At 32.6% G+C, this 10,594-nt stretch overlaps 1 protein-coding gene across 2 annotated transcripts; it reads right to left on the reverse strand.

Moving 5' to 3' along the window:
- Nucleotides 1-4,138: 4,138 nt before the first annotated feature.
- On the reverse strand, nucleotides 4,139-10,129 carry LOC112765119 (ARF guanine-nucleotide exchange factor GNOM). 2 transcript variants are annotated; one of them, XM_025810985.3, is made up of 3 exons: nucleotides 9,903-10,129; nucleotides 8,525-9,321; nucleotides 4,139-8,137 (listed from the first exon to the last, which is right to left on the reverse strand). In XM_025810985.3, the coding sequence occupies exons 2-3, from the start codon at nucleotides 9,263-9,265 to the stop codon at nucleotides 4,457-4,459; spliced, it is 4,422 nt and encodes a 1,473-aa protein (XP_025666770.1). In that variant the 5' UTR covers nucleotides 9,266-9,321; nucleotides 9,903-10,129; the 3' UTR covers nucleotides 4,139-4,456. The 2 variants fall into 2 exon arrangements, with proteins under 2 accessions (XP_025666770.1, XP_025666771.1); XM_025810986.3 differs by lacking the exon at nucleotides 9,903-10,129 and adding an exon at nucleotides 9,468-9,893.
- Nucleotides 10,130-10,594: the final 465 nt, after the last annotated feature.

A 10,594-nucleotide genomic window follows, 5' to 3' on the forward strand; every position in this document is an offset into this window, starting at 1 on the left:
ATAAGTTTTTTGTTGTATGTGTTCGAACGTGAGTTCTTAACATGTTTGTTAAGAAATAATATAAAATTCTTAATTAATAATTCTTGGTAATTGCTTTTTCAATCAAGACACCTTTAAATTTTAAATTGGCAATAAGCTCTTGTCAGTTTTTTCACGTTTGGTTCGTTGCAAACAAGGATCTCTATTAAGAACAATTTTCTTGAATTTATCTTACTAAATCAGTTGGACTCCGAGCCCCACAATACAAGAACTTGGTAGTTTAATCAAGCTCACTAAATAGCTAACCAAAAAAAAAGTCAATTTCGTCTGACAATTGATAAATAATTTTTTTCCTTTTAAAATTACTTTTTCATTATTTTTTTACTTCTTTTATTTACTCCTATAATACTATAATTCATTCACCACCGGTAGTCATTACTCATTACTATACCATCATTATTACTAACCACCATCTACTGTTGTTTTCAATTTGTCTATTGTCTGTGGCGGCTAATCAACCATGTTAAATTTTAAATTATAAAAATACTAAATTTTAAATAATAAAATTTAAATTTTATATTATTTTATTTTATTTTATTTTTAAATATTTTATTTAAATTTTGAATATTTTTATTATGTTTAATTTGGATATTTATTTTTAATATTAAATTATTGGCTGATTTTTACCGTTGTTGGTTGGATTAATATTGACTCTAGTTTATATATATAGTCATAAAATTACGGTTTTAATATACTTATTTACAATTTAATTATCTTATTACCATTATAAAATAGATTAGAATGTGATACATATTTTATTTATTATGATGATGAAATAATAGTAAGTCTTTTTAGATATATAAAATATAAAAAATAAGTTATTATATTATGATCCACTAATTAATAGTATAATAATCCTTTATTCAAGCAAGAAAGTGCCATGTACAAGTTTCCAAAAGAGAAATGATATGGATAATAATTTGTGCTACATAAATCAATGGAGGTACCTTTGTATTTTTATGCTAATGTTTCTGTCTAGATGGAAATTGAATTTAAGTCTTTGGATTATATGATATGACAATGATATAAATAATAAATAATAAATCTAAAATTGAGTTGAACATATTTGTAGGCGGACATAATTTTAACGGCATGCATATTCTGTAAATAACTAAATTCTTAGTAAAATTCACTTTTGGTTTTTGGCTTTTATGCTGTAAAAAAGATCTTTTGATATGAGAAAAGTTATCCACAGATTATTTATGAGCGGAAAAGGCAGTGTAGCAATCAGAGTAGAGTACGTGTTTAGTATAGTACGCTATGTTTGTTTGAATCTTTATTTTGTTTTATTATTTACCTTGTAATAATAAACTCTACTTTATTGTGTTGCCCATTTTATTTTTTAATCTAGTTCTCAATTTTAAACAAGGAATTTAGTTTTAGGTTAAATATATTTACCTCCTTTTTAAGTTAAGTTTTAGTGAAATTTGATTTCACTTCCTTTTGTTTATATTTTGATTATCTATCTTGTTAAAGTAATAATACACTCGATATTATTAACAGAACAAATTGAAGAATATTCTAAGGTAGGATTTGTTTTGAAGTAATGTGATAGAAATTGGAAGATTGTGACTTAACTTCATATTTATTAGTCCAAAGATTAGTACAAAAATTTCAGTCTCTATTTCTAAAATTTTACTATTTCAGTACCTTTAAAAATGGGGATATAAGAGACTAAAATTTTGAGATGGAGACTGAAACTTTAATAATATTTTATACTTAAAATACCCCATTTTAATTAATTAATTTCAACTTTATCTTTTGTGCAAATTAAATTAAATTTTATTCTTATTTAGTTATTTTAGTATCTGTCTCCCACTTTATACCAAACACAATATGGAGACTTATTTTAATCTCTATCTCTCAATTTCAGTCTCTATCTCTCTTCTAAACGTTACCTAAAAAAAAGTCATAATTGTTAGTAAAAAGGAACTAAATACTAAATAATGTTTAAGAAATTAAAACCATAAATTGAACACTATTTTGACTTTTTCTTTCTAACCAAGAAAATAATGAAATTATAGTTGTAAATAGATTATTCCAACAGCAAAGACAACAATAGTACAAAAATGAACAAGACGAGTTCGAGTCATTGACTAGAGCAATCAAAACTAAAACTAGCAGATAGGATAGTTGAAAATCTACATATATAAGTTAATTTGTGTTTTTAAACGAAATATATATCGTCCATAACGATCGGAATCTACTTATTAATATGGGGATTATTTGTTTGGTTAATTTGCAAACACCTTGATCACTTAGGCTGTTATGCATTAGATAGAATAAAAATAAAATACACCATTTTTTATTTGTAAAAATAAGAGGAGCAATAATAACCTTCACAAAAATAATAATAGTAATAAACACGTATCAATATAGAAAAAATGGCACGAAAAACAGAAAATAAATAAATAAATAAAATATTACACCAAAATTTTTAATATAGAAAACTCTTTTAATGGGAGAAATAAAAATTACAAATCACAATATTAAAGAAATAATTTTACTATAATCAAAATAGGATACAAGATTGTTAGAAATTATTATACAAAACATGCACAAGCTAATCAATCCAAAATCAAAATTTACAAACAAAAATAAAAAAAAGATGAAGAATATGACAAAATAAAACTGTTGCTGACGCATGACCTATAAATTCTATTGCATACCACGTCTGGAAAATTTCAACAGTCAAATTGAAGAATGGGCGTCCTGGGTTAAATTTGAGCTTGATCCATCTGTTAACAAATTTATAACAATTGATTTATGATAAAAGTTTTATACATGTGCAAAGATAATCTTTTCATTCTTTTTTTTTTTACCTTAAAAGAATATTATAAACAGGGTAAAGTATACTTTTTGTCCCTAAAGTTTGGTAAAAATTTTAAAAATATCTATAAATTTTATTTTGTTTCAATTTTGTCTTAAAAGTTTTCGATTTACATCAAATATACCATCGACGGTTAAATTTTCAAAAAATTTAAGACCAATCTAACAATAATGCATAAAAATTGTGCTTGATTTGCTTGTGCTGAGGGTTGTTCTTATGAAATTGTTGTTGAATTGACCTTAATTTTTTTGAAAAATTAGCTGTCAGGGTATATTTGATACAAATCAAAATTTTTTTAGACAAAATTAAAATAAAATAAAATTTATGAATATTTTTAAAACTTTTATCAAATTTTAAAGACAAAAAATATACTTTATCCCTATAAATAAATCTCTTACTCAATTCTAATTCGATCTCAACCTTACTCTCAATTAAAAATAACCGTAGTTTGAATACTACTAGAAAAGGAACCCAAAACCTCATAACTGGTATCAAAATGTTTCCATGACTAAAATGAAAATCAAACATTCAACCATGATTAAAAAAACATTTAACTAAAAATATATATAATTGAAATTAATGATTAAAAATATTAAAATACCTTGCAACAAAACACACCTAAATTCTTCTTGTACTTTATTTTACCTAGAAAAAGAAAAGATGAGTGATTTGTGCATGCCCTTGACGTTGGTTTATTAAATGCGATATGACATTGCTTTAAAATGAATTATAGGATGAGAATAAAATGTTACTTGGACCGTAATTATTTATTATGTACGGATGGTCAATTACATAAGTTGTTAAAGATGATAAATTGATCCGAGCCACCCCATTCCGTTCCGTCTCGTAATTTACATGATCTTTTTAGTAGTTTGTATTTTATATGCATAGGCCATAGATTATATTTCATATAGGAAGAATCACGTTTGGGGCAAGACGGTTAACAACGGTAGATGATAGGGTTGTAACGGTTAATAACAGATTTTGTTAAATCTGTTAAAGCTTCAGTAACTTCTAGGACAAGTTAACTGTTTCTTGAGTCTTATAGTTAGTTTGTTAAGTGTGTTATGCTTCTATATGTGTACACTCTATCTCATCAATAGATCAAGTGATAATGCTCAATATACAATCATTCACTCATTTTTCCATCCTCTCAAACTCTCTTCTCTGTATTCTGTGTTTCAGTGTTACTGCACTTGTTCTTCATTCAAGAATTGTTACAATAACAATAATAAATATAAACCTCAGCTTTCTAAGAACAAAATCCCGCAGCTAATAATTTTGAGCTCTATACAATCTATAAAGACATTATCTTCCAAATACATCTCAATTAACAGGCTCAGGCATGAACTCAATAGGGACCATACTGAAGAGGGAACACTCTACATTTTCTCAAGCTATAACATATCTTCAACAAAAATTCTTACTGTGTCAAGGGTCCTATTGAAAATTTGAATGGGATTCTAAATTCTATCATATACTGCATGAATCTATTTGTGAGAGAAACCAAGCAACCACCAAACTACAAAAGAAATAAAAATAAAAATAAACCAATGAAGAGGTTCATCAACATGGCTGCACCTGTGATTAACCAATGCCAGCACCATCTTGGCCTGCTCTTTCATTTGAAGGTATAGAAATGTTTTCATTATTAGGTCCCAAATCTTCAACTGTTTTAGCTTGTTTGTTCTCCAATTGCTCTGAATCTTGCTCAGGAAAAACCTCAGACTGCAATGAAGGAGAAATGTTGTTTATATGCTTCCAAGTCAATTCCGAGAAACTATTGTCACCCCCACTACTGCTGCGCACTAGTATGTCGTGCGCTTTCATGACAAGTAAAGTGTTCTTGAGAAGCTCGGGCACGAGTTCTTGAATCTTCTCGCTTCTCCTTCCCCTAACTCTCACCGTCATGTATACTTCCAATCGACTCAGTACACCCAACCATAATTTGGTGAACTTGGTCGACTCTGATATGCTTGGGAGTAACTGGAGGTAAACTTTACACAAGAGCTTCAAGGCAATAATGAGGGATCCTTCCATGTTCCGGTACTCCTTTTGGGAGCGTGTCTGATAAGTTTCAACCAGCTCATCGAGCACGGCAAAGATCACTTGATCAAAACATCGTAACCACAAATCATGTTGGATATGAGTCCCAAGAGATCCTGTCAAGCAATTCTGCAATGATAACAATGCATGGTTTCTTACCTCCTCCCTCTGGTCTAAACACACTTCCTTTAATTCTTGTACAAGCCTCAACCACATCTCCCCAATATCCTGCAACATCTTTGCCACATCCTCTTCCTTCATTTCTTTCTTGGCATCACTAGTCCACTTCTCTAAACAATTGGCAGATCCTACCATAAGATCAAGTGCCACAACTGACCGCTCTACCTGTCCAACGCGTGACTCGGCAAACTGTCTTGCAACATCTATACAGAGAACATAATTAGAAGGAAGTAAGTGCGCTCCATCCGACATAATGAACAGCAGTGCATCAAAACCAGCATCAGATGCCTCAAGGTGTCTGGCAGTGATGTATAGCAGAGATGTAATTGTTCGCCATCCTAATTGAGATCTAATATGAGAAGCATTTGCCTTCACGAGATGACTTACTTCCTGTGTAATCTTCTCATAGTAGGCATCAGCAACGCGTGCATCAAGCTTGAGGACAAGTTGCAGGGACCTTAAAAGTTCATCAGTGAAGTTCTCTTTGTAGGGAAGTAAGCGATGGCAAACTTTTAGGAGTCCAAAAACTGCTTTCTCAACTAGTGCACAAGGCATCACAGTCAAATGAACAATATTAGATATGTGCTCATAAACACCATGCCAAAGAAGTTCAATCCTATCCCTGTTATTCAGAGTGATTGTTATTAGTAATTCCAGACAGAAAACTGAACTATCTTCATCATCAAATGTGATATTTCCTTTCTTAAGCCGCCCTCCTGCAGTAATGAGTGCTCTTGCAAGTTGCAACAGAGATTCAGCTTGCAAAAATTTGCTCTCAGAAAATATGCTGTCAATATGACACTTCTGAATTGTTTGAAGGGTGCTCTGCTGTGCAGCAACTTGTTCTTTAGTTGGAATTGGTCTTGGCTCTTCCGAACCAAGCAATAAGAGTTGACTAAACCTGCTCATCAAGCCTGAGGATCTCTTCGGAGTACTAATAGATCGTAGACTTCTTGAAGATAAAGATTTAGCATTACGCTTCTCATGTAGAGTTTCCGTAGGATGCTCTGACTCCTCAGTCGCGTCATTAGCCATATTAGCAGGAAGAAGGCCTAATTTGTGAAATCTTAAGATGCAATCAAGAATATTTCTCCATCCTGTGCGAATGTAATCACCGTACTTATTCGCTATAGTGAAAACGGTGTTAGTTGCCATTCTTGCTTTTGTGTCATATGCAAAGACAAGGATTGGTTCCTCAACAGATAATGGATCCAAAATAGTAACAAACCTACAAAGGGATACAACCAAATCATCGAGTACATTCTCAAGATGATAGTAAGCCGATATCTTTGCAACAGCTAAGAATCCATCCATACATGTTTGGTAGACCTCTTCATTTTCAGCATTATCAAACACCACAGAAATGGCTGCGATTGTTGGCCCAGACAGAATAGCAAACATATCATTATCAAGGTATCCTCTGGAATCAGAGACAATGAATGGAGCAGTTTTCCTTGACTTGTGTATAAGATAAATCCACCGACTTGGAGTCATTTCAGGAAATCCAGAACCTTGCTCAGGAGTTGTACGAATCTCATTCCTACAAATGGAATGGTAAATTTCTGAAAGGAATCCTCGAGGCAAATCATTTCCACCATTTATTCGCCTATTATTTCGGATAAAATCCTCTTCTGTCATCTTCTTTTTCACTTGTACATTGTGATGATCTGTATTAAGCATTATAATTGAGTATGATAACAAGAGAGCAGCATCCTTATTAGCTAGGATCTGTGGTGACTGTTCATAATATCTCTCAGAGAAAGCTTCAAGCACCCTCTGTATCTTCTGTGATTCTCCAGGCAGTCTGAAAGTCTCCAAAAATAGACGCAGTGCTGTGTCTAATGTTGTGTCTTTGAAATCAAATGTTCTTGCGAATTCCTGAAGGACCTGAACACAGAATTCATCATGGTTCCCTAGAAAATCACCAATGAGATTCTTATCCAACCCAGTTGTGAATCTAAGAAAGTAGGCAACACTTTGGGCATGGGGTTGGTCGGGTAAAAGATGTGTTCCTTGGAGAAACTCAAGACCTTTCTTAACATCACGATTAAAGTGATCTGCTCCAATCATCAATATTTTCTTGAAGTACTTTCTCCGGCAAACAAAAGGAACCCAATTATTCGGATCGCTGAAATTTTCACACTTCTCCTGCCAGAAAGAACTATATTGTTCAAGATTCACATGAGGATGTTCTGAACTCAAAGATTCATTGCCTATCCTTTCAGCCATTCCTTGCATAAGAGCAATAAGACCATCCAAAGCAAGAATATTCAAAGAAGATAATGGACTGTTAACAGGAAATGCACTTTTGGACAACAAGTTAGCAATGTCTTCAAAGACATTACTGCAAGTTATGTCACAGTCAAGGTTAGCATACATTTCCATCATGAATGTTTTTTGCCTGCAAAAGTCAACAAGGGCCTCCATAGCAACTTCCTGTTGCTGATATGATGCTCCATATTTGCTTTGTGCAAGCCTCAAAATTACGCATGAAATGAAAGCTTCTAGTTGTAACTTGATTTCTGTACGAAGATGGTGATACAAATTTAGAACAATGCTACACACCATTGAAACTACAAGGGGGCTCATTGACAAACCGGCCTCCATTAGATTGTGAAACAGTTCATCTTGAATTAAGCTCAACAGTCTAGGATGCCGGTGAAAAGAAGACCCTCCCAACTCTACAGCTGAATTAATCAAAGTTAAGGCAAAAAGAGGCACATCTTCATCAAATGCTATTGTATTTAATCTTGTACTTGTTCCCACATGCTCAACAACATTCAACAAAGAACATAAGAAGTGAAACACTTCCACCATGCATGGAATCCCATAAGGTTCCTTCATGAGGTCCAGTTCATCTAGGTCGACCTCCTTGCCACTGCTGTCAATGGCTGTTATGTCATCCACTACACCTACTGTCAAAACGCTCTCAGTACTGGAAGCAATGCCTGTTGAGTAGGATTGCCTATTACTTGCAGAATTCAAGCTCCCATTTTCCAATTGTCTGTTTGTAGAATTATGTTCATTATTTTGCCCACCAGTCTGCCCAAAAAGTGTATATATATGAGTGATTACAAGTACAAGTATATGCATGTCCTGATACTCAATTTTATTTAACCACCAAATTTATCATTAATTTCAGAGTATAACGGAAAGACTCCATTTGAAAATGTGCAGTTTTTACCATAGAAATACTAGTATTTTAAATAATCAATGAACACAAACTCTGTACCCTTAGCTGGTAACAATGAGTACACAACATATGGTAATTTTATTCTTCTATGTTCTACCCTTTTTCTGTGGTTGCAATGTTCTGTATCAATGCCCCAAGGTCCCCCTTTTTACTTTCTACTAACTTAAAAAAAAAAATCACACGATAAAAGAAAATGAATATTGCAACCAAAAGGACAAAGTTAACACAATTTATACCTCTTGATTCAAACCATTGCTTCCATTTACTAATGAATGCTCTACGTTGTCAATATCTTTAAGATGAGAAAAAATGCACCGAACAAGTTCGTGCATCGTGTAACGTGCTATCCGCTGCAACAACTCACCTTTGGTTCCTGCTTGGTGAACTATACGGAAACAAGTGTTCACTATAATGCAAATATGTTGGTTACTCAGCATTACAGATGCTCTACTTTTCACACACGCTAGAAGAACTTGTAGTATCTTCATTAATACAACTTCTTCTGATCCAGGATCAGTCACCTCAAATCTGCAGCTTGTGACAGCATCAACCACCAAGTGCATGGCATCCCCAACATTGGTAGTGTTTTGATCAATTACATCCAGAGTCAAGATCTTGTAAACTGACGACAGAGCAACACCAGTGATTGGTGCACCAGTTTCATCTGATTGAATCACATCTAAAAATGGTTGGAGATAGCGGACAGGGTTGATAGCATGCCATGGATCCTTCCAGTAGAAAATTGTTCTCCTTAATATCTTCAAAGATTGAACAAGAGAGTGCTCAACTTGATCTTCATCTGACATATAATGAACTCCCCATCTAACATTTCTTCGCATCACTGCCAAAACAGCACCAATTTCTGCATTGATCATGCATGCCACAGTAGTTTTGTTAGGATATCCATCATTGCAATGCCCCTTTTCCTCTTCTATAGAATTAATACCGGTTTGAGATAGCAACTTTACATGCCCCATTTTAACAAGTAGATCTGCTTAACATCTACCAACAGAATGCTGAGCCAAAATAACCCCTGAGAAAAGCAACAGCGAAAGACTCAATCAACACAAAGTGATCATGAGTATCCAAATGCTATTACAATGAAGCACAAGTAACGCAGTTATTCCAATTCCCTCAGAGTTAAAAATGCATATAAATAATTTAAAGACATATAACTACCAACAAAATCACATTGCAACATCTTCCTCAGTTGCTGAAGTATGATTCCACCTTCCAAAAATCTAACTCATATTTGAGCAAGCTACTCTCTCCCAATCACCAGCAACTATCACTCACTAATTCTTCCGCCAAAAACTAAATCTCAGATAGAATCTCAAAATTCCTATTTAAAAAGAAAAGGCTAAAATTTGCAATCAAATCTAACACTAATGAAATGGACCCATTTTCCTTGCACATTAACAATATGATATAAGATTCTAACACAATTGAACTTAGAATTCAATAGAAAGGGGCAGCCAACAGAATGTTAAGCCCTTATTCCGACAATGACAGAGAAAAAGAATATCCGCATTAAAAAAATGAGAGAGTAGAAAACAAAAAATGGAAGCAGATGGAGATTTAAATGGGAACCAGTGAAGAAGAAGAGAAGCTTACAGAGAGAAGGGTGGGGTGAGGTTTAGGCACAGATCCGAGTTTACATCTACATTACATTGAAAATCATGGTTTATTTCTTTAATCTTCAAATTGAAATTCTCGCCCAGAATTAGAATGTCCCCACTCACCTCCCTCAATCTCAATCTCACTCGCTATTTCGTTCTTTCTCCTTTCTCCGACACCATCTTTTGATTTTCAATTATTTTTTTTTCATTTAATTCTCATGCGGGAATTTTCGTAAACACATTCTAAAAGTTTTACACTATTTTTTTTCTTTAAGGATATAGCTAATATGTGTCCACATGATAAATTTATCATTAGTAAAAAATTTTAAATATTTTTATTTAATAAATATATTGGCCTACGTTTGTTTTTGAGAATAAGATAACAGAAGAAACTGAGAACAAGACATAAAATACAGAACACAAAATTTAATATTTTTATATTCTATTTGGTGATAAAGTAGATTAAATTACAAAAATTTAATTTATTTTTATTTTTTTTGTTCAAAAAATTTGAAAAGAAAAATATAATAATAAAAAATATAATAATAAAAAATATAATTATAAAAAATTAATAAGAATGTTAAAAGAAAAAATAAAAAATAAGTTGTATCTTTTTTTAGTGTATCTTTTTTTTTTAACAAGAGAGCTTAACACAATAAAGTGGAGCGACAAACAAGCAATACTACG

The sequence above is a fragment of the Arachis hypogaea genome, chromosome 17 (genome assembly GCF_003086295.3).
Source record: "Arachis hypogaea cultivar Tifrunner chromosome 17, arahy.Tifrunner.gnm2.J5K5, whole genome shotgun sequence".
NCBI classification, from domain to species: Eukaryota; Viridiplantae; Streptophyta; class Magnoliopsida; order Fabales; family Fabaceae; genus Arachis; species Arachis hypogaea.

Coding starts and splice junctions, on each gene's coding strand:
- LOC112765119 (XM_025810985.3), bottom strand. CDS start 9,265: ATGGGGCATGTAAAGTTGCTATCTCAAACCGGTATTAATTCTATAGAA. Junction 8,138..8,524: donor GCAATGGTTTGAATCAAGAG/GTATAAATTGTG, acceptor CTTTTTGGGCAG/ACTGGTGGGCAAAATAATGA.